Genomic DNA, 26,384 nt, shown 5'->3' with positions numbered 1-26,384 from the left:
TTGCTGCATGCTCAGACAGCGTCTTTGTTTCTTCTGGATCACCTGGATTATGCTGGTGATCCTTGTACACTCCAATTTTCATCTGAGCTCAGCCAGAATCTTCTTGTTTGTCCATGCAAGCCTCCTGCCACCTTTGCTTGATTCTTTGCACGCTAGTAAGGACCATTCTTGAGCTTGTAGGAGGAGATCAATGAAAATCAACCAGCTTTCCTGGACTCTTCTCCAGGAAGCTTCTTCTTCCAAGCTGATCAGTGAGCAGTCCTGTTCTGTGCAAGTCCAGGGCTGTGAGTCTGTTACGTGGCTTTGCTCTCTGCTCTCATGATCCTGAACTTCATTGTTCACAGTCTCTGTAGCTAAGGTGGCCCCTGACCTTCCTGCTCCCAAGAATTCTTCCTTTTCTGTAAATATGAGGCTTAGTAGATTGCCTGTTCCTTTTTGGAATGTCAGTCACTGGCGTCAGAAAGGAACTGTTAGCACATTCTGGAAACGTACTGGATTGCTTGTGTTCTGCTGTGATGTTAATAACATTATTAAAAATAATATGTATTTTATTGCATATGTTTTTGTGAATAACGTAATTCTTCTGAATTGGTCTTGTACAAGGGAAAGCCCTTACAGGCTGTTGGCCAGGAACTTGTACAGGGGAATTAAATGCAGAAAGAGGAAGTTTCATTAGGTGATTAATCTGTTTCATCATATGACATAATTTGAAAGCCAGGATGTAAATTTGATAAGAAAGAGGTTTGGAAAAGGACTGTTAAATAAAACTGAGACAAGAGCTTGCATTCCTGCAGTTAAGTAACTTTTAGTTATTGCTGATGTCAGTTTAGTATTATTGATGTAATTTTTGAAATCTGGTTGAAAGTATTTTGGTAAGTTGTGCTGTCTTTGTCTTGCTGCATCTTAGTGGTGTGCAGGTCTCCTGTTGTGGTTTAACACATGATATTTCATGCAAACACACCCAGGTCATGGAACTTCTGCCATTTGACCTGAAGTTGCTGAATGGTGATTTTTTAAAAAAATAATTTCTCACTTGAAAAACAAGGTTAGGAAATACATTGTCTTTTTACAGACATAGTAAAAAATGAAAGCAGAAGCCTCCAGAAGAGAGCCAAATATTTTTGCGCAGGCTGATTGCTGTCACTTATGTAATGAGGAGCTTGGCATGTGTGTAGTAGTTCATGATTGGTGGGTCACAGTGTGTGTACTCACACTTGGGACAAGACTGGTAAAATACATTCTTAAGATATACTGTGAGTTTAAAATGGTGGTAGGTGAAATTTTTGTTAAGGGTAAAGACCTGCTGCTGGCTGAAAGAAGGTTGTGGTGACACAAGGCAGCCTTTCTGCAGAAATCTAAGGAACTCTGAATTTAATTCGTGTGACTTTGTTATATAACGAATAGTTAACCTGTAGTTTTCCACTGATCAGCCTCCTGCTTGTTTCTTGGTTTCTTCTAGTGTGTTGCTTTTCCTCCTCTATTCTACATACTCACTATGTTGTTTTTCTTTAATTTCTTTTTGAATGTTGTAGTTTTCTATAACTTGTTTCCTAGGATTTTTTGGCTGTAATATTAGTACTCCCCTGAGTACTGGCAGAAGTCTGTTACCTGATATGTTATGATTGATTTAGGACTTGCTTGTTAAAATAGTATGTTTTTCTTGAAATGGTAATTTCATTAAGTTTCAGTGGCACATTAATTTCAGACTTTGAATGTAGCTCTCACAGACTGTCTTGAACTTGTTGATGACATTTTGCGTGGGGTGTTCTTTTTCATATAGAAAATGTGGTGGTGGCTGAACAGTTTTTTGGTCTGTTGGAATACACTCACTGGTTCGGTTGGTTTTATGTACCATATCCTGGGTTTGTGCACCTGAGTTTGTCTTAGGTTGTTTGTATCAGTCTTTAGTTATTAAAAGTTTCTTTGAGATTTTAAGTGCTAGTACATTTATTCCATTTTTACTAGGAGTCCTTAGAGTGGTAATTTTTTACCTTTTCAATTAGTTCTGCACTGCAGTGTTAAACTTTTCAGTTAAAAAATAATTAAAAAATCCTTGACCCTTTATTTTATCCAGCTTTTTTTAGACAGGGAGTCTGTTGCTCATTGATGAACTTTGTGCTTAGTATTCAGTACAGAGGTTAGTTTTTAATGTGTGACAGATTATTCATGTTCAGTTAAGTCTTTGTGTGCATATGTATGTTGTCAATCACACCTACCATGCATCTTAAAAAGAAGGACCACTTTATGCCCTCTCTCATCCCTTCTCATCCTGTCCTCTTCCTACTGAACTGTTACTTCCTCCGTTGCTGGAGTTTCTTTCCCTTTAATGAGTAGAAGACTTAAGAAAGGCTAGGGAATTACATGCTGGTTTTGCAGCTCTGGAGGTCGTTGATCCAACACTTCAGTGAGGGGGGAAAAAAATTAATATTAGTATGAGTAGTGCTGCTGGTGTAATTGTTGTCTGTGCTTGTGTAGCATATCTGGTTGGCCATACTGTTCACAACGTTTGTAAACATTTATACTCTTTAATCTCTGAACATTGTGTTGGTTTCAGTCCCAATCTGTTTGCCGTTGTGTTCCTCCCAGGCGACCATGCCCAGTGTTTGGCCTTCCATGGGACATGACAAACTGGAGAGAGGGAAGGCATTCAGGGCCTGGAGTGCCTGCCTGGACAGGAGGCCCCTGACCCCAGCTTTGCTCACCCTGAAGCAGGGAAGGATGAGGGGGCAGCTGGATGGGGCCTTCAGCCTCTCTTGAAAGGGAAGGGATGAGAAAATGGGTGTGGTAAGGCAAGCTCCAGGTGAACACAAGGAGAAAAAATTACTGTTCAGGGTGTTGGAACAGCTTGTGAGAGGTCCTGGAACCTTCCTCTTTGGAGACTTCTGGGACTTCACTGTATGAAGACCACAGCAGCCTTTTAATTAGCAGTCTCCAGTGTCTGCAATTAGGACTATGTGTTTGTCGCTTTTTTTGGGAAGAAAAATGTTTACATTGTAAAAAGTCTTACTGGCATGTCCTTTCTAATGAAAATGAGATGTTTCTTAATATATTTATGTGATGAAAAGGACACCTGTCTGTGCCTATAGATGTCTTCAAAAAAATCTGAATTCGATTCAATACAAAACACTGGTGTGGCTTTTTTTTCTTTTTTTTCCCCCTGAGTACCACCTGTATAATGCCTCATGAAGATTATATTTTCAGTATAAAGTAAAGCTCAGTGAAATTGTGTTATTTTGGACTAGTCTGTTTTAGAGATAAAGGTGTTTTAGGGATAAGAAAAAACTAAACAAATTATGGGTCTTGGTTTTAAGCCTGTCTCAAGAACTTCAATGAGATGACTGCAGAGGATGTGGCTTTTCATCACCCAACATGAGTTTTTACTAGGGTGATGATTAGGTCAAATTTATGGTTCTTCTTTATTGCCTAACTTTGGAGGATGAAATTTTGGTGAAGAAAATGGGAATCAGGTTGCCTTTCTTAGGACTGTTTTGTCTGTGTGCTTCCTGTATTAATAGCTTTTTTTCAGGTTGGGCATTCAGGAAAAATGAAGCATGAATTTGCTTTCTAGAGTTTTTTTCTTTCTTTATCCTTACATTGGGGAATTCCAGAGATTGTGTTTTAATCTCAGTTCTTGGAAACCCTTTGTATTTTTTTTTCATTGTGCTTTAATTTATTAGTGTAAATAATTCTCTCTGTCAAGATCTTGGGAATAAGGACTAGAAAAAATGGATCTCTTAGAGATAGATCTGAAGGAAATGGTGGAGTTAGGATTTAGGCCATTGTACCACAGCCACCTTGCTTGGCCTTTATTTTTTAATGAGATCAATGGATGTTATTGCTGATTTCTTAACATCATTAGTTATGTGACTGTTTGTGTGCAGGGCTGGAGATAGGCTTGGGAGTAGCTCTTGACTTGGTGGGATGGAACCCTATTGGCCAGAGTTTTGGTGTGGCTCTTCTTAAACCTTTTCATTAACAGCAAACACCCCAAAATATTTTTAAGCTTAAAGAAAATAGATTTTGCACAGCTTTCTCCTATACAGAAAGCTGAAAGGAAAACAAAGTTATTTTATTGGTTTAGAAATCAAGGGAATATATCTCTGTTTTCTGCTGACTAAATCAGAGTAAGTCCGTGCTTCCAGAACTGGCTCCAGGTGAGGCTTTTTATTTATTGGTTTTCTGTCGCAAATTGAGTAAAGATGATATTTCTCAGAAACCAGTTCCTTCTAGTTCATAGGTAGGAAGTTTTTCTCCAATCTCCTCTGAGGCCTACACTTCTGGAGGCATTCTTAGTAGTCTCTGGCTGAAGTGGTTCAGTGAAGGGGCAAGCAGTAGGCTGGCCAAGCCCATCACTTCTAGAAATGTCATGTGGGCTTGAGAGATCATTTGGAAAGTGGAACTTACTGTTAGTTGGACTTTTTGTGCTGATGAATGGTAATGTGCTAATATGAGCAACTCCTGGTTTTTAAGATGGTTCCTATATTTAGGGAAGCAAACATTCTCCTTGTCTTAACCTTTCAGAGGGTACATGGCTTTTCTAAGAGTTTTGGAATGATGAATTGTGCCACCAGCATAGTGAGGTTTAAGACCATAATTCTAAGCGACACATCATTACTATGATCTACTTAGATACCTTCCCCACAGAGCTGCATGTGTTGAGTTCTGTGGTTTTTTGCAATCAGTGTATTTCCCTTTAGTGGTGAGCAGTAAAAATTACCCTGGGTTCACAGAGTAATTGAAATGTTGAGGCCAGAGGGTGAAGCTATTGACTTCCTCTGTAAATGTAATGGGGCAGTGCTTCTAGTTGACGAAAAGCAGGTCTTTGCCAGTGCTACAGTAGTGTTTTGCATACTGTGTGTTTTTGTCATAAAAGTTCCTTATATCCTGTGGTTAAGAAATACAAAGGTTTTAAATTCCATTGTATGAAAGAATTCTTAAGTATTGTGTCATGTCTCTTTCATGCCACAGCTAATTTGCCTGTTACATACAGAACAATTCAGACACCTGGCTTCTCTGCACCTTGAATCGTTTACCCATGCATTGCAGTAATTTTACATAGTAATTTTTCACATTGCATCTGAAAATACATTACGTTTTCTGAACTGCAAAAAAAACTGGGATTTCAGATGCACTCCTTTCTTGAGGAGGAAAGTACAGTTTAATCTACTGGAAAATGTGTGTTGATCAGAAAAAAAAGTTTATTGTTCCACCTGTACTCATGATTTTTTGCCAAGAATATTTCTGATTCCATAGTTTTCAGTTATTATATTTTTTTCTAAAGAATGTATATAAGCATTATAAGATCAAAATGTATTACAAGCTCTAGCTTATGATTCTGCAAGTTTCTTCTTTTACTTTTCTTGAAAGGATCACAATATCTGCACAATATCTACAGTTTCTGTAGGATCATTGCATGCTGAAGTAGCAGAAGGCACGGTAGGTGAAAATGCAAGGCTTGTTTTCTTCAGGCAAAAGACAGTGTCAGAAGCAAGTCTTGTAATGGAGCAAAGAAGTAAAAATTCTTGAATCTGATTTCTTTTGCTCATGGCATCAGTCTGCCCATCTGTTAGTTGCTCTGCAGTTGCTCTTGAAGATCCCTGGCCAATTTTGGTCAAATTTCAAGGCAGGAAGATGGTCTCAGAGATAATGAAGTGCCTGGAAATTCGGAGTCACTCAGTAGGTAGCGAAGCCCTGGTTAATGCCTTGCACTGTAGGTGAGGTGGGGGAGCTGTTGTGGCCAGTCAGCACATGTGTGACTGCCAAAAAACCATTCTTTCCCTTACAGGGGATCTGACAGGATGAAAGAAGATGAGAGCGAGTTCCAAGACGTATGAAACCGAAGTCAGTTCTACTACTCATGTAGCAACTTGATATGTTTAATTTGTTTCTAAAATAAACCTTAAGCCTTCTTAGAATTCCAAAGCTCCCTGGAAGATTTGTTAACTTCTTCTAAAGGGTATTTTCTTCCAAGTAAATCTACCTTTGGATGAATGAAGGCTTTTGAGAAGAGATGGAAATTTACACAATGGTGGGGAAGGGCTTTGATCAAGTGTATGTATTTTATAAAACAAAAAACAACAGAAGTGATGAAAGTTAATTTCAGAGTGCGTCACATGACTGATTTGATAACACTGTTCATGCAAAACTGGCCTTGTTCCTAATAGAAACAATTATGGAAAAACTGAAGGAAAATCTGAATTTTTGAATTTCTTCCACTTATCTAGTAATCTCTCTAGGCAATTTACATATTATAGAGAACAATCTTTGAGGTTTTTTTAAAAAGATCAGAGTTTAAGCCTCTGAAAACACAGCATATGGAAGCCTGGTTATAGGGTGTATATATATATTTTTTTTTTTTTTAATTTTTTTTTTAGTATAGGGAACAGGAGTGTTTGATTTTGTTTGTTTGAGGTACCTCATCTTCATTCAAAGGAATGAAAGCTTCATCAAGTTCCAGACCAGCTTCTGGCAGTGTGCACGTTCAAAATCTGGGGACAGTCAGAAGAGAAAGCTAGGCATAAGACACCAAGCTGTATTAATTAACAAGCTGTTTTTATTTAACTCTTCTTCTCTTGGGAGTGACAAGTGGTGATACTTGTTTCTCTGCTGGGTTCTGTAGCTGGAGTGTGACAGGTCTCTGTATTGCATTATGTTGTCTGTAATCAATAAAAGTTGCCTGACAAATTTGAAAACCTAGCCCAGACCCAGAGTAGCTTTATTTGTAGCATATGTTAGCTGGTATATTTACACTTTACCATCCTACAAAAGGAAAGCAGAGGTGCAGATGTGAAAAACGTTGCTCATTAGTAATCCTGTATCTTAAAGTCTCTGTCCCCTGCCCATGCATCTGCAGGAAAAAATGTGCTGGCAAAGGACTTTGGACTGCACTGAGTGACTCGGTGTAAATAATGTTTCTACATGGCACCTTCCTCTGTAGCATTTGTGTAACACTAACAAAGTGGGAGTTCTACTCAAGCTTTACATTTGAGACCACAGGTGGGAGAAGGAGAAAGGCTTTTGGAAAGGCTCCTGGGAAGGGTACTTTGAGATCTCTCTTGGTGTGGAGGTGAAGTGGCCAAGGAGGGTGTTCAGCATCACGGGCCTCGCCAGCTGGGGTGCAGCAGCCTTAGAAAGGTTTGCCCTAGGAGCTTAGGCTTCTTGCTCTGTGGGAGACCTACAGGGAGGTGTTAAGGAATGTAATGTTCATTTAAAATTTTTTTTTCTAGGGTTTTTAGAACATATGTACAATGACTGATTGTTACTTGAATTCTAAAAGAAACTCACATTGTCATTCTGAAGTCTAACACCTTGAAGAACTAGTTCTGAGTTTGAAGTGTTTTGAATCTGATAGTGCAGATGATAAAGTTTAACACTATTAGATAGCCAATCTGTAAGGGTAAGTTATCATTTAATAAAAACATTTTTTTGTTATTTATGGGGAAAAAAACCCCAACCCTGTATGTTAAGAATAGCAAAATAAGGATGTTCTATGAAAAATAGCATCAATAATGCTGTGTTATATGTTTTCCAGCATGCCCAAACTGATTTTCTGGGTTTGTTTTTTGGTTTTCAGTTCAGTCAGTGAACTACTTAAGTGAAAGAAATGTTCAGAAATTTTTTGTTGTAGTTGAGATTAGACTTCTGCTTTCTGAAGTTGGAGCTTACCTTTCTGACTGAGAGCTCAGTATATTCCCTTTCTTATTTCACTGGTGGACTGCCTTCCAGCTGAGGGAAAAGGAAGGGAGAGAAAGCAAATGTGATTATTTTGCTAGCTGATAAACTCAAGTTGCTTTACACGTGCTCTAATAATTTTATTTTAAAGAAGATTTTATTTTTCTCATTTTAGCTGGCTTCAGGAAGAGCTCAGCTGTTCTGATTGGCAGTTAGGTGAGGCTATGTTAACTTCAAAATTTGTACTTGGTGTTGAAGGACAATTCTGCTGTTACTCTCTATACATCAGAGTTGTGCTTTGATGTAGACCATGTAGTCAAGTACTGAGAACATACTGTTCTAACAGAAATAGGAGGATTTTATTGAAAATGTCTTAATATTTCAATAGTTCTTGTGTTTACCAACAATAATATTTTTTAATTCTGGTTCTCTTACTACAGTCTGAAAATTCATAGAAGGCAGGAATATGTCTGTGTTCTGATCATGCTGGCACTGTTTCTGGAGTGACATGTGTGTTGCTTTCTGGAATTGTCTTTCAGGAGGGTGGTTCTCTGTAAACAAACAGTTCAGCCTTCTGAGCACCCCCTGGTCTCAGTAAGAGGGTAGTGGGCTGTAAGTGAAGGCGCTTCAAGTGTGGTCAGAATTGTTGATTAGTTTTATCCTAGCCTTGTATTTAGAGATTGCTAGATTATTGAGAAGACTGAAATGTATCATAAGAGATTTGCTATCTAAAAAAATGTCCCAATAAATGGAAAGGATTTTCTCTAATCACTAGAGGTAACACTGTATTTTCCTGTGAGTTTCTGTAGGCATTAATGTATGTAGGGATTCTGTTTTGTTACAGTGGAAATTTTAGGATTCTGAAGCCGTGTCTTGAGCTGGCAAGTAACTTAATTCTGGCTTTGTGTTGGGATGAGAAAATGGCTGAGCATGGCACTGCAGTGTAGTGAAGAATGGAAAGACTACAGGAAATCCCTGTTAGAATTCTTCCTGTGGTGGTGCTCAAGCCACTTGTGAACCCATGTGTGTTCAGATTGGATCACTAATACTGTAAGTGAAAAGCCTTCTGTGACAGAAAATGTGTGTGTTGTTGATATCAAAGCCATTGTATTTGTTGTGAATCAATTTAGATGCTCTTACCATCATTCCTGCAGATAAAAATAAAAAGGAGGAAGGCCCGCCTACTTTCTAACCTGATCATGGCTGCATCTTTGCTGGTGTGTACATTGTTTTCTAGGGATAGATTCAGATGTAACCTAGCAACAATTAGTGATCTATCTTATAGTTATTGTTTTCATGGGGACAAATAAGTGGTGGTGGGTAGTGCATTATGGTAGGAATAAGCATTGCAGTATTTTCTTTCCATGTTTTGATTGGACATGAAAAATTACCATATAGAGACATTTCAAATTAAATCACATTGCATTTTGTCTTGGACTGGAGATGATGTAAACTAACCAGGTGAATAGTACTAATGTGATCTAAAATGCATTTGACAACAGACTTTCGTAAAACTTTTGCTCGGTTTTGCTGTTTTAATCCTCTGCTGACGTAAAAACTAAAGCTAATGAGAGCAAGTGGACACTGAAACAATACTGGTATAGTTGTGTGGACACTGGATTAGACAAACAGAAATTTCCACAGGAGCAGTACATTTGCCACCCAGGAGCTTGCAGGTGGAAAACAAGTGATCTGCTCTTGAGAGACGTTGAGCTTGTAGGTAGCAGTGATGATAGCTTCAGTAAATTTACATGTTCTCAGGAGTTTGGTCTCGTTAACACTCTAAATGTTACCAAGTGCTTAATGGTGTGACAGAAGTATGCTTTGCATGAGAGTACATATGGCTTTTATTTCTTGCTCAGTCCTCACTAAACTTGGCTGTGCATTTCTTAACTAGAACAGTGTTAAAAGCTTGCTTCCCATTTCTAAAGATTGCCAGCTGCTTTACTAGAGTGCAGTTTGAGGAATCAAAGTATATTTGAATGTATTCATTTTTATGGGATAACATGCAAAATGATACTTTCCTATAGCTAAAGCTAGTAAAAAGTCAAGTTTTGTTTGGACGTTGATTGTTCTCTGAAACAGAGATCTGTGGCTGAATGTGTCAGATAAAGAAAAGGAAATGCTAGAAGTTGGTTAAAGAAAGGAAACACAGGACTAATGTACTGAAAATGGCTAAAATCCAAGGAAATGGGCACTACTGGAGCTTAACTGCTGAACTGAACTGATTGCTCAAGAGAAAAGGACTTTTCTGTGTTGTGACTCAAACTGACACTTGACAGATCAATCCTGCTATTGCATGTCCTTCTTGGAAGCAAACATGATGGTGTAGTTGTCTTGAGAGTCAGTGCAGGAGAATTGTGCAGCCAAATTGATGAGTACCTCACTGCATGAGTTTTTAAAACAATTACTAGAACAACTCTGTTTATATGATTTAGATATTGTGAATTTGTTTGCAGGGTGATGGAATGATGTGTTTACAAAATGCATCATAAAATACGTTGTTGAATTTATCTAATGAGCTTATACATTGATAAAATACAAGTTGCATTTATGCAGAAGAAAAATGACAGTTATACTAATCTCAGTTATTTTCTTTTGCCCTTAGTTTCTGAAGGAAAACTGATATATCTTGTGTACTCTCTTAGTTTCTCAGGTTTTGGACTAAAATGCCAGTAGAATTATAGCAGACTGGTATGCATGTGTTAAACAGCCTGTAATGGTACTGTGCCACCCTTTGTACCCTGCATTTCCCCCCCCCCCCATAAGGTTCTCTTGTGTTTCTAACTCGATGAACTGTGTTGCATCTTAAAAAGGAGTTGTTACAGAGGGAAGGAAACAGTCCAGATATTTTTTTCCACTATGGAGAGAGATGGTTTTTATATTTACTGTTTCTTCCTTTTTTTAAAAATGTTCATAGATTTTTGTAACATTTTCAATGATAGGAGAGAACTCAGAATGGAATCATATTTCAGCTTCGTCCTGCTGTTGACTTGGTTTGTAGGAACTTTTTTCCTTGGCAGTTTTTGTGACCTGAGCAATGAAAACACCTTTTCTTCAGACACATTTTTCCTTTTTTGTTCTTGTGCACTTCTCATTTTCATTTGCTAAACCCCCCCACAATGTTTCCACCAGATCTTCACCATCATCATTGTCAGTCTGCACTTTGTTAGTAAAGGGTTTACCCTTTCAAAGAATTATTGCAAGTTCTGAACAGCAGATTTCTGGTACATGCTTCACTATGTGCTGCCGGTGTGCTCTGACCCTTGTGTATGGTTTGTGTATTTACTTGTGTAGAAAAAGCATCCAGAGTTTTAGGGAAATGGAAGCCCTTCCCTTTCTGTGAGTATTAGCTGTTTGTTTCAGAAAGCTCACTGCAGTTTTTAGAGAAAAGTCTAGATACTTGAAGGGCACAATTTTAGGGAAATTGTGCCTTTCTAGTGTTCCTTTTAAACTTTCTTGAATGTGCATACAAAGATGGAGAGTTCTGAAAGAGTTGAGGAAGTTGTTTCTGAGCTGTTTTTAGTTTAGTTACCTCAAAATATTGATGTCTTAAACCTGGTTTTTAAGAGCGGGAGAGAACATTGGACTTTGCAACAGATGTGAGAGGACATTGGATAGGCTCTTGATTTTTTTTTATTTAACAAATTGCATAGTTGTGGTTCAGCTTCATTGTGTTCTCGCAATTCTAAGTGGTCCCTTCATTATTTAAAGATGCAGAAAGCTGACCAGTGGTAGAACTTCAAAACCTGGATGTCATCATCATCTATTTTTCAGTCAAAGCTCAGTGTATGGTAAGGAGCTCTCTGGGCAATTGTGTGCTGGGCTCAAATTGTCTCTGGACAGTGAGTCCTGTGGTGCCTGCTAATGTTGATGTATGTCATCTGGAATCCTCTAGTTATGCCATGGGTGCATCTTTAAATGCTCTGTTGACCTCCAAATTGAGAAGTCAGTGTGTAAGCATTGCTTTTTTATTTTGAGCATTAATTTATATTAATGCTTACAACAGAAATTATATCAGTTTTACTTCTGCATTAAACTTTTCCAAGAAGGGCATTGGTAAAATGAATGTTGAAAGCAAAAAGGGAAGAAGACCTATCTTGATTTTATGCCTTTTAAAAGGAAGTTTCATACATAGTAACTATGCTTAGGAGGAGTAAAAATGGTTTCCAAAAAATATGTTGACAGTAAAGAAAATAAGGTTAGAACAGGGGAGGGCTGGATTAGTGGAATTTGATTTAACATGATGCCAGAAAGGAGATTTATCTCTTGTAAATGGGGGCATTGTCAAGCTGGCTGATGATGATCAGGAACAGTTTTCAGTAACAGCAGATTCAAATTTACGAGTATAAAGACTGACTTGGAGAAAAACACTGAGACAGTCCATTTTAAATAATAACTGCAATTTACTGTTGAAGGTGCTGCTCTTGCTGCAGTTTGTAATCTCCTTTTACCTGAGACACCTGAGTAAAAACTCAAGCTTGAAACAGCTTGTCCTCAGGCTATTCTTGTGCCCACTGGAATTTACAGGCATTTGGATACTAACCTTTGGCAGCAGCTGACAGGCTAAGACTGACTGTTTCTGAAAATCTTCTCCTACTGCTCTGTATTGCTATTTATGGTTTTATCTCCAGTATTTAGACAATTTTGCATAAACTGTAGTGGTGTATAAGCACTGTCCAGATTGTAGGAGATAAAAATAGGTTTATGATTTCCTTGAAACGGATTTGAAAATGAATGGAAAGTAAAGGGTAAATAATGGCTGTTGACTTTATGGAAAGAGTTACACAAATTTGATTCTGAGTTGTAACTGCAGTTTTTTAAACAACAACATACTGTACAGTAGGAGATTTGTAATATAATATGTCTACTTTATTAGGAAGTTGAGTGCTTCATAGGAAATAAATATGGAGTGATATTTGATGAATCTAAAATAGATAATTGATAATAAAACCAATCACTGCAAAATTGTACCACAGTACTGTTTAAGAACTTGGTTGATGTTGATTTTAGTATAGAACAGCAGTCTTCTCTTAATTTTCCAGATCTACTTTCCCTCTTCCCTCTGCCTTATTTAGTTGGTGACAGCATTTTTCCAGTCCAACAAATGTGCAGCTGGCTGCATTTCCAGCCATGTGTAGGCTGCCCCACATGCTCTGCCAGCATCCCTGCTGCCAGTCCTGCAGGGTGCCAGGTCCTTCCTCATTCCAGCATTGCTGTCCTGGGGACTTCACTGCCTCAGTCTGCTCCGGCATCTCTGCAGTAACCCCCTGCTCCGTAAAACCTTCCCAGACATCCTCTCCAAGATTTCTCAAGCTTGGAAAGTTAATGGTGTCTCTTGTGAGGAAGTGTTATCTGTTCCACCTAGTAATAGTTGCTAAGCAGGACATTTCTTCTAGCCACATGTCATGTCAGCCCTGTCGGCTTCATTACAGACCTCTAACTGGAGATGTTATTGTTCTATTTTTTTTTATGTGAGAAGACATTCGTTTTGTGCTGTGTTGCTGTTCTCCCTTTTGCACAATTAGGTGTTGTAAAGATAATAGAGGATCTCCTGCCATATCTCTCTTAAAATGAACCAGAACAGATTTTTTTTTTGTACACAACAGGGTCTTGGAAGTTTTCAGACTATTCACATTGGCAAGAAGGGAAGAGGTTGGCTTGGACTCTGGTATTAATTTCCAGGGTCCTTTGGATGAGAAATTGGAACAAGATTTTTTTAATTTGGTTTGGTTAAAACAAATGAGGCCTTATTTGTATAACTGTCTCAGAGTTAGAGCTGCTCTTTGGCCACACCATTTGTTTAAGTCTCATGTATGAGTTTGTTTTATTTCCAGGCTGCTTTTATAGCACACATTTTCTTTGCCATTTGAAGTACTTTTCAGTCATTTGTCCATTACTGAACCGAAGGGTGAATTGGCCACTTGTTCCTGTAGCCTTTCCTCCATCTTTTCCCAAGACAGTTTTTGGTCCCTTGCATCTCAAGGATGTTGTTAGATAATTGTATAATTTAAACTGCAGGTTGTTCTAAGTTGGTTCTGTGACTAGTCTAATAGTTTGTGTAGTCACCAGATAAAATGTGTATGTTTCTGCAGAAACACGTTTCCTGTTTCTGAATCTCACTTTGGAATGGGAATATTAGGTAAGCAGTCAAGATAGAGTAAGTGAGGTTCATACTAAAATAGGATTGTTGTTTGCAGATTGCAAAAAGGGAATACATGAAGGAAGGAATGAATTTTTCCAGTATTTCTTCAGTTTCTTAGCCCTGATGTTGCAGCCCTGAGCTCTAGGATTATCATCCTTCATTACAGAAGGCTGCCAGCATATCTGTGCAATGCTAACAGTACCTTTACAGGCTTAAAGAGATGTCTGCTGTTTAAGAGTAAGTACAAAGTAGGTAAACCTGTATAATTTTAATGAACACTGTGATGTTCTCCTGACTTTGAAAAGTTGCTTGTATTGTGCTGTTTTAAAAGAGGCATTCTAAGCTTTTGAATCTCATATGCAGTATGGGGAGTCATCATCACAACTGTGTCTAAGGAAGTTTTAAGATTCATATGATGTGAATTATGACACTAAATTGTTTATATTTGGAGTGATTTCAGCAGGAGCAGAAAGGAAGGGGGTAGGGAAAAGAATAAGTACAGTTTGAGAGTGCCTTTGTTTGCTTTAGTGTGGTTTCTTAGGATGTTCTTACTTCCCATATATTCCCAAGAATGCATAATTTGTCAGCTTCGGAAGTATTATTTTGAAGAATGTTACGCAATTCTGTCAATTTATCTTGTTGACTTGACACATAGTTGGGGTGGGAAGGGAGACTGAACAGGAAGGAAAGTCCTTGTTCCTGAATGTCGTTGCTGCATAGCTCTCATATCCTCGAGCATCACCCGGACAAAAGCTGAGTCAGAGCACAGCAGCACTGTGCTCCACAGCAATGGCCCAGTTCAGGATTTTGGACTGCGTGATCAATCACAACTGGAGTTTCATATGTAACCTGTACTGTGCATGGAGCGATCAGGTTTGTTGTTTGCTTATCCTTGCTTACAAGATGATTATATAATTCAGTATAAGGGGAGAGCAGAAAGGCTCTGATTGATCTTTTCTCCCCACCCCCAGTCTTACTGAGGATGAACTGTTAGAAATGCTGTTATTTACTAAGGAGTTTTCTAGAGTTAGCAAGCATACAAAACATGATTTGACTATATAATTGCTTTTTTTAACACTTTGAGTACTTTAGTTTGTTCTCTTTAGACCTTATGCTTTGAGGGATTTTGTTTAATGCATTGCACAAAAAGGTAAATATTGTGTACAGGAAGGGGGAGATATGCCAAGACAAACGAAGTTTTTATTAAATATAAAATTGATTTGTGTTTTGTTGCTTTAAAAAGACCGAGCACTTGGCTACTTCAAAATACTTGATCATGAACAGGATTAAAATAAGTGTGGGGGGGGGAGGTTGTTACTCTGATTTTGTTTAATGCATTGCACAAAAAGGTAAATATTGTGTACAGGAAGGGGAGATATGCCAAGACAAACAAAGTTGTTATTAAATATAAAACTGATTTGTGTTTTCTTGCTTTAAAAAGACTGAGCACTTGGCTCCTTCAAAATACTTGATCATGAACAGTATTAAAATAAGTGTGGGGGGAGGTTGTTGCTCTTTTTTCTTTTAATATGTAGGATTAAATAAATCACAGGATGCTATTCAGTTTTTAATATGGACAGATATACTTCTTGTTTGCTACTTTGCTGTAGAACTGGAGGAGAAAAAAGCCAAACAAAATTGCCTGGATTCTAAATGAAAATGTTTTAAAATAGAATCCAATTACTAAAGCCTTTTAAATAGTGTGTGCAGTTGTAATACTACTTTAAAGTTACTCTAAATAATACCTGTATTTCTCATATAGCATTCAGCCAGTCGGTGAAGAAAATTTATTTAATTTTTATTTGGTGTAAGGGGAAGGTAAGCAATCCTTATAAACTTGCAGTTTCAGTACAGTTACTAGGATGGGTGATTCTGAATTTTTTTCTACTATGCATATAGGTCCTTTGAAATAATCTGCAGTTCAAACATGCCTGCAACCCCTGTATGTTATATCTATACTGAAGCTTCTTAATCAGGAAAATACACTGCAAGGTGATTGTGGTGGGGTTTGGTTTTGTTTGTTTGTGGATATTGTTTTAGTTCTTTTGTTGATGATGCAAAACCTGATTGATGGTGCCTGGGTTTTTCAAGTACTCTAGTTAATGTGACAGGTAAAAAGTATCTTCTGTTGAACTTGAAAAAACAGAGGAAACATGATACATTGTCTTAATTTTTACAGATGCCCAACTATTTGATCTATTTGCTTACATATATATAAGAATTCACCTGTCCAGTCAAATGCAGTATGACAATTGCTTCCCATGCTTCACGGGAATCAAGAAGCAATAAGAAAAGGCTTAGGATGTGGGTAGTCCTGCAAAGTTCTAAAATGCATTTGATATAACTAGAAGGAAGGGAAAAGAGAATTGCTTTTTGAGCATATTAAAGTGAAAGGTTTTAGAAAACCAGCACACTATCCCCCACCCCAAAAACCAAACCCCAAGCACTTACCCTTCAAAAAAAACCCCAAAAACTTCTCCAACAAAATCCAACCAATCAAACAAAACCCAAAAAAGAAACAAAAACCACCAAAACCCCCTCACCTCAATGCAGAACAGGGTTCACATAATCTAAAAGCTGTTTCTTACCAATAGGGAAAGAAGAAACAATCTTTAGATCAGTATACCCTGAATTAATTGCATGCTTGAGGTGGTAATGGTGCAGAACTGTTTGACCTTGCTAGATTTTATTAAGTAGATTATTCAGTTTTTATGTGTGTTTGGGGTTGTTTTGTTTACTTTAACTGAAGTCCAGTCTCTGTAAACTATACAATTTAATGAACTGTTGCTGATACTCTTCTTTGAAATGAAGCTGGAAGTTTGTTTATGGGATGTTCCAGTGCAGCTACTCTGTTCCTGCTGCATGAAATGCCACGGCAGAAGTGGAAGCTGCCAGGCCTGGGGAGAGGTGCATGCTGCTCCACACAGCAGTGCTGCTCTCCACCTTTCCCACCTCACAGTGCCCAAGTGGGCTGCTGGTGAGAAAGCAGATGGGCGACTTCTGAAGTATGTGTCACTAATAGTATCTCAAATTAGGTTGCAGTCATTCTAAGGATTTCTTTTGTTTTTATTATTCACCACCCACTCCCTTGGCTCTGGAGTATGTACTTCCCAATGCTTATTTTTTTAAAACAGGAAGTGAGCAAGTATGAAATAGCAGGGATATTTTCTTCTGTCTATCATGGTGGTTTAAATTTTAGAAAATTTTCATGGTGTGAAATTAAAGTTACTATGGCTGGGCACACTTGCCCTTTGTGCAATGATACAGCCAACTGTTATGTGTATTAAAATATTTTCAAAGGATATGCAATGTTTTATACTAAAACAAAACCCCTTAAAATAAAATTATTCTGTGATGTAAATCAGCAAAGTTCTGTTGGCATCAGTGAATTGCAGTTTTTAGTCCAAATGTTGGATGGGATTGATTACTATCACATGGTGATCCATAAAGAACAACTCAGAAACCTTCAGTGACAATTAAATCGATGCTTGCAGTTTTTCATCCTTTACTTTTTGTTTATGGGAGAACTGCACTACCTGTGTTAAAAATATTTCTTAAAATAAGGTATTACAAAGTACCAAAGTGTCTTGCTTCTTGCGTGTGTTGTCTGTGACAGTTGTCTTGTAGGACATGGGGTAGATTCAAGTGTGACTCTTTTGCTGATAATTCAGAGCTTCAGCATGACTGCAAATATAGAATCAGTGAAGCCAAGTAGTAGGTAAAAAGTTTGTATCTTATAGGGGATCTTGGTACACAGCTTTGTGTGGAAATTGAAGTTTCTACTTATCCAGATTGCCCTGACAGTATCATAGATGATTAATCCTATTTTTAATATAGTCTGGTCTTGGTAAACAAGGACTTTTTAGTGGTTTTTCCTAAAGAAGAAAAGAGAGAGAGAGGGTGTGAGCGTGCCTTAAAAAGTTAAAGCAATTTTTTTTTCATATGATAGTCTGGTGTTTATGGGGTTGTAATTTTGGAATGATAACTTAGCATGCTAGCTGTGGTCCTAGAGGAGTTCCTCAATGAATGTATGGAAGAGCTGGGTAATATTATTCCTCAGTAAGGTATGAACTAGGCTCATCTTCAGTAAGATGTAATAGGAGCTACTCCCTCTGTCCTTGTAAGAATGTCCTTTAAGAGCCTCCAGCACATGAGTAGACTCTGGAGATGCCTGATATGTCAGTTGAACTTGTGACCATGATGAGATACAGTAGAGCAAATATGCCTAAAACAATAAATTCCACTGCTTCAGATGGTTGGAAGAAGTACTGGTAGGTAATATAATGTAGGTGATACAGTGGTTTTGGATTTTTTCCTTCTTTTTATCACAAATGCCTTTCTTTCATGTGTTAGATAAAACAGTAGACCACAAATGGAGTGTAGGTTGTCTTCTTAGCAGCACACAGCATAGGTCAGCACTGTGCTCTGAGGAGACTTCTGTTAGTTTGAGGAGAGCAGATCAGATCTTCTCATGTCCTTTTCTCATTGGTTCTTTGATGTACTGCATCAGGCTTTTTTTAAAAATCTTATTGCTGCACCCTAGCCTCTAAAAATAATGATAATATTCTTTTAGCCATGTAAATACTTAAATCTTGGGATTTTCAGCCAGGGATAAGTATTTTGCAAATTCTGTAAACTTGCAGTTGGTCAAATTTCACTGCACAGGGTGGGCCTCATCATTGCAGTTGTTGGTCTTGGAGAAACCTTCTCATCAAAGACTGTTTTGATGTACATGGAGGTTTGTTATGTGCTGGCCTAGCAGCCAAGGTGTCTGATTTCTGTTCTTTTAGCTGGAGTTCATTATTGCAGGCCGTGTGTGAGAATGCGATGCAAGCCCAGCTCTTGCATCACCTTCATTCGAGCCCCAGAACACAGCAGTACTGCAGCAGCTGCTGCACTGCAGCTATTTCCCTTCCTCTGGAGAATCTCCAGTGACATTAAAAATGCTTTTCCTCTTCCAAGTGTGTCATTTGGAGGATGAAATAACAAAGGTGTCTGCATTTCTTCTGAGATATTTGCAGCTGATAATGGTTTTGAAATGCGATATTTATTATCTTACTGTGCTCTTAGTTCTATTCATCTTCTGCCTCAGAAAGGAAGGGAGGCAATATGATAAAAATCTGTCTTGGTAGCAGTGCAGGGTGTGCTGTTTTCAGTTTAAGCAAGAAGTGTAAAATCATTGCATGAAACAGCTGGTGACTTAACTCATTGTGGAAATTCATATTGCTGGAAAAATATTTTGTAATGTCCAGAAGTACAGGGAAACAACTTGGCAACAGTGAGCAATTCAAGCCACAGTAATAGGCATGCAAAGACAAGTAGTTCTTAAATAAGCAAATAGATTTATGTTAAAATAGATTTCTTCTCTCTTCCCACTCCAGCCTCCAGACACAGAAACAAAAGCAGATTTAGTTACCTGTGTCAACCATTCTTACTGACATGTGCAATCAAACTGTGAGGAAATATATGCAGGTCACATATGATCATGTCATAAGTCAATGTTGAGGAGCTTTTGGATTTGCAGTTAAACTGAAAATCCTGTGGACAACTTTCTCTTCTTTATCCTCTTAGTGACATCTCTGGGCATAAAGATTTAATATATTATTTCAGACTGATGACTTCACACTCCTTTTTTAAGCATTTTCCTGTGCATTGTATCTTTGTAAAAGAAGTTATTCACTGGAAAGGCTGCTTTTTTCCCTCTGTTATATATGCACAATAGATTACAAATTTAGAGGTCAGTCCTAATTTAATTTGGGTGTTTGAATATGTGGCTTTACATCTGTGTATGCTAATTTTACCTTACTTTGCTTTATAGTGGACAAACCTTTTCACTTCTAGGTTTAGGACTTTGAAATGTAGAGAGTGTGTTGATAGGCAAATTATATAGAATGTTGAAATTAAATGTCTTGAAACACAGGACCAGGATTGTTTTTAAGTGGTGAGTTTGCAGGAGTTTATGAATGAAGTCACTGTATTAGAGAGCTTTAACACTGAGTATCTCATGCTGTATATAGATCTGTTTAGAGGTTATTTTTGAGGTGGGAAGCTGTGTATATGGGGAGGTAAAGAATCTTGACACACTGGTCTTTTTTGTGTTTTGAGCCATGTTCTTTGTGTTAAAATTCCTATGCTGTTATTTAGCTTTTATCCACGCAGTTGTTCTTAAAACTCCCCCCATATGTCTAGGTAAATCTACAAATGGAGTCAAATTTTGGAATAACAACCCACGTGCAATAACAATGTTTTAAAGGTTACTGTTTAGGTTTGACATTGAAGGATCAAATCCCTGATCTTCCAAAGGCTTCTGTTTGGCTTTGAGCAGGTTCAGAGACTTTTCTGGTATACATGAAATAAAATCCCAAGTAGAGCTGCTGTAGTGCAGTACTGAATGAGCTTAAGCCTTAACAGCTTGAATTACCAGGAGGTACAGTGATGCACTTATGCAAATGAAGTGAGGTGTCTAGTCTCTAAATGACCTCATTTTCTTGTTTTTAGAACAGAAATGAGCATGTTCTGTTTAGGTTGCAAAGTTCAGTAGTTTCGGTAAGAGAAGGTCAGCCTCATGCTTACATTCAATAGAGAGCAGGTACAAGGATGCACTGTCCCACTGCTCAGCTCAAAAGCAGCAAAGCTCTTACTCAGTATTGTAGCTGCATCCTGGAGAAGCCTAGTCAACACAGAGGTTTGCCATAGGGACAAAGAAGCTGTGGAAAAATGGTTGTTCTCTTGGTTATTTTGGTCAATTTTATCTGTGTCCCTTGTAGAGTTAATAATTTTTTTATTCAAGTCATATTCTCTGGCTGCAGTGGAGAAAAACAGTATGGAGGGAAGGAAATACATCGGTAGCTTCAGGGCTGGTTGTACTTTCAAGTGTGGAGCATCAGTTTATTGAAATGGGGTCTGTGCAGGTGATTTTGGTGATTTTATATTTTGCAGTGGTTTTGGTTTTCTTGGAGGCTTCTGCAAAGCTATTTAACATGTAAATACATTTGTGCTTATACTATGGTAGAAGTGTAGTGGAAACGATCTGGTATCTTGTGTGTTTGTTAAAGACCAGGTTGTTCTAGAAAGCAAAAAGAGTACAGACTTCACTGACACTCATTTCTATTTTTGCAGTAGTGTACTTAGCTGGGGACAGAGCTGGCATTTCTTATTGTCCTCTCCCCGTTTGTAGGAAGCAGAATGGGTCATGGGGCAGCTCATAGTCTTGGATCTGAAAAAATTCCTATAGGTTGAAAGAGGCAGCCAGCCCTTGACAGCTGGTGACTGTGCAAGGTGCTCTCACCACTTCTGTTAGACTGCTGAGAGGATTCTTGTATATTGTGTGGAGCAACCTCAAACATTTCTTCAATGCTGAGGAGCAGAAGCATGCTTTCTTTGTCTCCTGTCTCTGATATTTCCAGATTACACTGTAAAGTGAGGACAGAGAATTTCCTATTCTTAACAAGCAATGACAGAAGAGCAGAGAAGGAAAAATTTCAGTTTAGCTAAATTAAGATCACATGATATTTTGCTGTTGTGCTAGCTACCAGCCCTGCAGATGTTTCCTTTCTTTCCAGTTTAAGGATGTAGCTGTTAAGAGGGGAGGCTTTTGCTAATGGGTCTGTAAGAAAACAAGGAAGCTCTCAATTTCTCTTTGTTGTTAATGTTTTTCTGACTAAATTTAATATTATGAACTCCATGTTTGTTGCTATGAATAACAAATTCAAGATACAAAAAAACCCCCACATCATGAAAATAGTTTGCATCTCTGTCTTGTGGAGTGTTTCATTATATACTTTTTACTCTGCGAAGTCTTAGCGCTGTTGCTAGAAATGGGCTGTTACTCTGTGGCAGTATAAATTATTATCTGAAGTACACTTAAATAGCTTTGTAAAGAATCCCAGTCAGTTAGTACACTTTTTGGATGTGTACAAGCAAATATATGTGTATATATGTACACACACAACACAGTATACTTAATTTTGTGTGTATATATGTGTATAAAACTAAAATAGACATATGGTAATTTAATGAATTGTAATGTGCTAAACTGGGTACTGTCTAGAGTTTAAAGCACTGTTCAAAAGGTCCAGCTATCAGAACTACCGTATGAGAAAACCAGAGCTTGTGCTGTCTAGAAAAAGAAAAAAGTTACTTTAAGTCTAGGCAGCGCTTAGTATGTTGGAATTTTCCTTACTTCAAAGTAGAGCGACTCTTTCTGAATCTTACCTGGCCTGGGAAGCTGAAAGCTGCTTTCATTCAAGCAAGTATGTCTAGCTAGGCCTTGTTTGCAGAGCCACTTGGGGTGTTACTGCTTTTAATCCAGGAAAACTGAAAGATTTTCAGTTGAACAGACACATGGAGGGGACATTTTTGAGATATCCTTGCTGTAGATAGCCTTCAGCTTTGCTTTTTAGGTCTAGTGGTGAGACTGACATAAGCACCAACTGCATTACAGAGCCGCCTTTCATGAGCAGTAGAGTGCAGAAAGGCAAGTTTGAGCTGTGTAGTAATAACATGCACACATGGAGGTTTTTACTGTTTGTTTTCTGTGTATGCCTTGACCTTTATGAGAACTGAAATCCTTTATCTTGGAAATGCTGTTTCTCCTTTGAATGACTGTGTTTACTACAATGCTAGTACTACAGAAGTAGACAGAAAGTACACAGAAACATGTATCCCTCTGTCCTGCTTCCAAGCCCAAGCCAGCTCCGTAGCCTGCATGGTGCTTGACAGAATTTTATGTTTCCTTCCCTGTGCCTCCCAGCCATCTGCCATGCTGGCACAGATGCTTTGCTTTTGAAAGGTCGCAGATTTCCCACTTACTTCATGCATTGAGAGTAGTTATGTATTGCCATCTTAGTTGTCTTCCTCCATACCTGGTTTTGGTTTAGGATATGATTTATGTATTTTGTTGAATTAAAATGTTCAGTCCTGAGATGCACTTGAAAGTTTGGTGTCCTCACTAACCTCTGCTGCAGGCAAGCAGCTGCTGGATTTGTTATTGAACTATACCAGCTTCTATTCCATCTGGTGGGATTCACAGTCCTGAAAGACAGGTAGGTTTGCTCCCAGGATGATGTCCTAACACATGCCTGAATTCAATTTGGTTAGTCCACCAAAAAGAACCCAGCTAAGTGCCATAATGGTGCATTGAAGTGGTAAGAGGTGAGCTCCTGTGAGGAACACACCTAAACCGTGGTCGCTCCATCAAGGGATGCTCACATCTTTATTGCCTTCCCTTGCTCTGAATTTTTTCACTGTCGGTCTCTGCAAGACCCATGAGGGGGCTGAGAGAGGGAGAACAGCTCATGGAGACCACCCTGCTGTTGCTGGGGCTGCTTGAGTCCCACCTCACCAACCCAGGTGAGCAGCAAACAGGAGGAGTGGCATTGCCTGTCTTCCTTTTAGTCTTGTTGTGATCGCTAATAATCTGATTCTGTTTTCTTGTTGTTTGATATTGAACCATTAATTGTAGTGAAAGTCTCTACTTGTAGTCATAAAGGATTTGCGTCTTCTTCAAGTGGTAGTTGAATTCTTTAGTTTGTTTGCCTCTATTACCCCTTCCAGTTAGTGCGTCCCACTCAGCTGCTACACAAGAGAAATGTTAGTGATGAGGTGTCAGCAAATATCCTGCACTTCGTGCATGCATTACACTTGCCTGGTAAGAGATGAATGGGACCCCTAGTGATTCTGATTTCTGGTGTTTCCCTGAGTTTGGGAGTTGAAGTCTTCCTCTGGAAACTCTTATTTTTTCTTCCCTTTCCCTCCAGCACTTAACAAAGAACTGTGGCATGGAAGAAGAGATGTGCCCCCAGTTCCAAAACCAGACAGCAGTGACCCCAGAGTGAGGGCCCTGACTAGACCAGCTTTTTCTGTCTCTGTTAATGCTATCTACTGATGATTTTATGTGTGTGAACTCAGGCTGTGTTTATCTCCACATCTCATCTTGTGGTGAGTGTGGTTCTGTAGCTGTTTGATCTTTGGAGCTTTGAGGGTTTGTTTACATCTGCATCTCCAGTTTTAGGTGCTTCATGATGAGGCAGCCTCCTCTTGGTAGCTACTGAAAACAGGCTCAGCAGTTGCAAGCACTGAGGAACCAGGTCCCTCCTGCAGCTTTCTTAAACATAGAGCACTGAAGTGGCCAGGATGGAGACAGGTAACTTCTGTCTGGTGCTCCGAGGGTCTTGTAACCAGTCAGAGATCTGTTAGGATCCAGCTGAATGGGATCCATTTCCCTGTGGCCCATTCTGCAAAGAGGAATCCTTAGAGATGTTCTGGTGTAGGAAACTCCTCTGTGCTTCACTGCATCTGTGTCTCAAACTGCCTGATTTTTATGTATGGGGAATGCTCTTACAGTGTCACTCTGTAGATAAAGGCTTTCTCAGTGGAGTGAACTAATTTCAATTCTGTGTATCAGCACAAAGTAAATGTCAGCAGCCACATAAATATATGGTCGATACTGTTTGGTTGAATGTATTGTGGTGTGATTCTGTATTGCATTTTAGTTGTATGCTGAGAGTTCAGCTCATTATTGGATAGAGGGAAACTTCTATTTTTAAATTACAGTGATTTATTTCCGCTCGGCAAAGTTCACTTTGATAGGTGTTGATTACATTCAGCCATGCCCAAGTAATGTTTGTATTTCTAAAAGGTAGACAAGAAAAAGGATGTACTTTTGGATTGAAGTAGGTAGGAACAGTTACTTATTCTTTATTATCTGTCATCAGCTTAAATCTATAAATAAATTTAACATTATTCATTTTTTTAACTTTGTTGCTTGCTTAGTGTGACAGGTGACACTGGAGTAGCATGCAAAAATGAGTGCTCCAGTTTGACAGTAAATAATACTGAAACATTTGGGATATTTGTTAATTAACTGTGTATGCTAATTTTGATGTTAATAAAGGAGGGACTTTTAATAATGAAGCTTTGGTATTATGCATGCACTGCTGCATTCGTCTTTGGAATTCGGCTGAGAGTTTTTTAGCAAGTCTAGCATGTACAGCTGTTAAATATTCAATTGGCATTTTTCTCAGGGTTTATTTGTCAGTTTTGAGGGGTTTTTTGCCTCTCTTGCTTTCTGCAGATTCTAGATGCCTTTTATTTGTGGTGTCAGTTACCATCCACAATCTTACATTGAGGATTTTTATAGATTTCCTCATATCTTACCAGTTTGGCAGACTGATTTCTGACCATCCATGTGGTTTTGGAGAACAATGTTGATTATACTCTGTAGCCGTCTTTCAAGGACCTAAAATGATGAAACACTTCTTTGAGGGAAGGACACTGTCAGTATATATCCTGACAGGTTGTATTTCCTGCCTGAATTTTTGTCTCTGTCAACATCCTACCTATTCAGGGCAAGATTACAAACTTTGGTAAACATAAGAGTCGGAAGTTTAGAAAAGTGGGTATTGGACACAGAAGCCTAAAATGATTTGGGTTTGGGGTTTTCTGTGTTCCAGTTGTCTCTTTGCAGTGATGTTTTTCAGTAAGGAATGAATGTATTTCCTGAGGCTAAAAATGATGGAACTGATTTATTTGTTTTGAGAAGAAGGCTGTGTTCTGAATACCTGGAAGATGGATTTACTTAATGTCAACTTTGTGTCAGTAATTACTTTTCTTCAGCTGGGAATAACTTCTGTATAAGATGTTTGTGCATTCCAGCGTGAATTAAAGACACATTAGAAAATTACCTCCGAATTACCTTTCAAATTAGAAGTTACCTCACTACATTGTTAGACTGTTTCAGTATGTGATCATAGTATTTGGATTTATAAATGTGACCCATTTCCCTTGAAATATTGGTTTATTAGCTTGAGAACTGAAAGAAAAATACTCAATTTACACCTTGCGTGAGTGATCCTGCTTCTCAGGTGCTACTAAGATAAAATACAGTCTTTTTATGCTCTATATGCATTCCTATGCTGCAAATAAGATGTAGATAATGTATCTCAGAAAAGGTTGTATAATCTTTTATATGGCTGCCTTATAGGTAAGTTTTTTCCTACACATTCAGTAGGCTTAGTCAGAAAAAGACCTTTTTACTTTTTCTTTATTAGCTTTTTAAAGAATCTATTTTGTTGTCACATTAAATAAGGCAAGACTGTCCTAGAAAAGCCTTTTTCTCTGCAGTAGCAGATATTTAACAGGGCAGTTAGTGAAGTGATAGTGACTGAGTACAAAAATGGGGAAAGCAGATGACCCTGTACAAGAAATATCCCTGCTTTCAAGTCAGTGTAGCTATATTAGAGCATCTGGAATATTGTGCCTGTGTCTCAGGAAGATTTTAGGGATTAATAATTATTAATAAATATTTTTTAATTTGGCTTATGTCAGTAATTACTGAAAAGCCCTAAACATCTCACGATGGCTGTTGAATCAGTAAAATTGGGTGACATCAGCTCATTTTCTATTCAGCACATATCAGTCTAGCTGAACGGCCATATCAGATTTCACTTTTCTTGGTAGATGAGCTAAAAGTTGAACATTTGCTAAGTGCAGCTGAAGCAGGTGCTGCTTAGCACACACTCTCCATGTTGTGACTCAGGTACTGATAGATAAATCCTCTGGATGGTCT

At 38.3% G+C, this 26,384-nt stretch overlaps 1 protein-coding gene across 6 annotated transcripts in view; it reads left to right on the top strand.

Moving 5' to 3' along the window:
* Positions 1 to 26,384, top strand: part of ARHGAP21 (Rho GTPase activating protein 21) — a 114,255-nt gene that overhangs the window by 16,604 nt on the left and 71,267 nt on the right. The window contains exon 1 of one of the 6 annotated variants that reach the window (XM_039704658.1): positions 14,594 to 14,689. The exons of the other annotated variants lie outside the window; for them this stretch is intronic. Within the exon in view, the coding sequence (XP_039560592.1) occupies positions 14,606 to 14,689 (84 nt within the window). The 5' untranslated portion in view covers positions 14,594 to 14,605. Of the gene's footprint in view, positions 1 to 14,593; positions 14,690 to 26,384 lie in introns of those variants that run through there. 6 annotated transcript variants of the gene reach the window in all.

The sequence above is a fragment of the Passer montanus genome, unplaced genomic scaffold (genome assembly GCF_014805655.1).
Source record: "Passer montanus isolate IOZ18808 unplaced genomic scaffold, ASM1480565v1 scaffold10, whole genome shotgun sequence".
In the NCBI taxonomy this organism is placed as follows: domain Eukaryota; kingdom Metazoa; phylum Chordata; class Aves; order Passeriformes; family Passeridae; genus Passer; species Passer montanus.
This window is presented reverse-complemented; position numbering and strand designations above follow the sequence as displayed.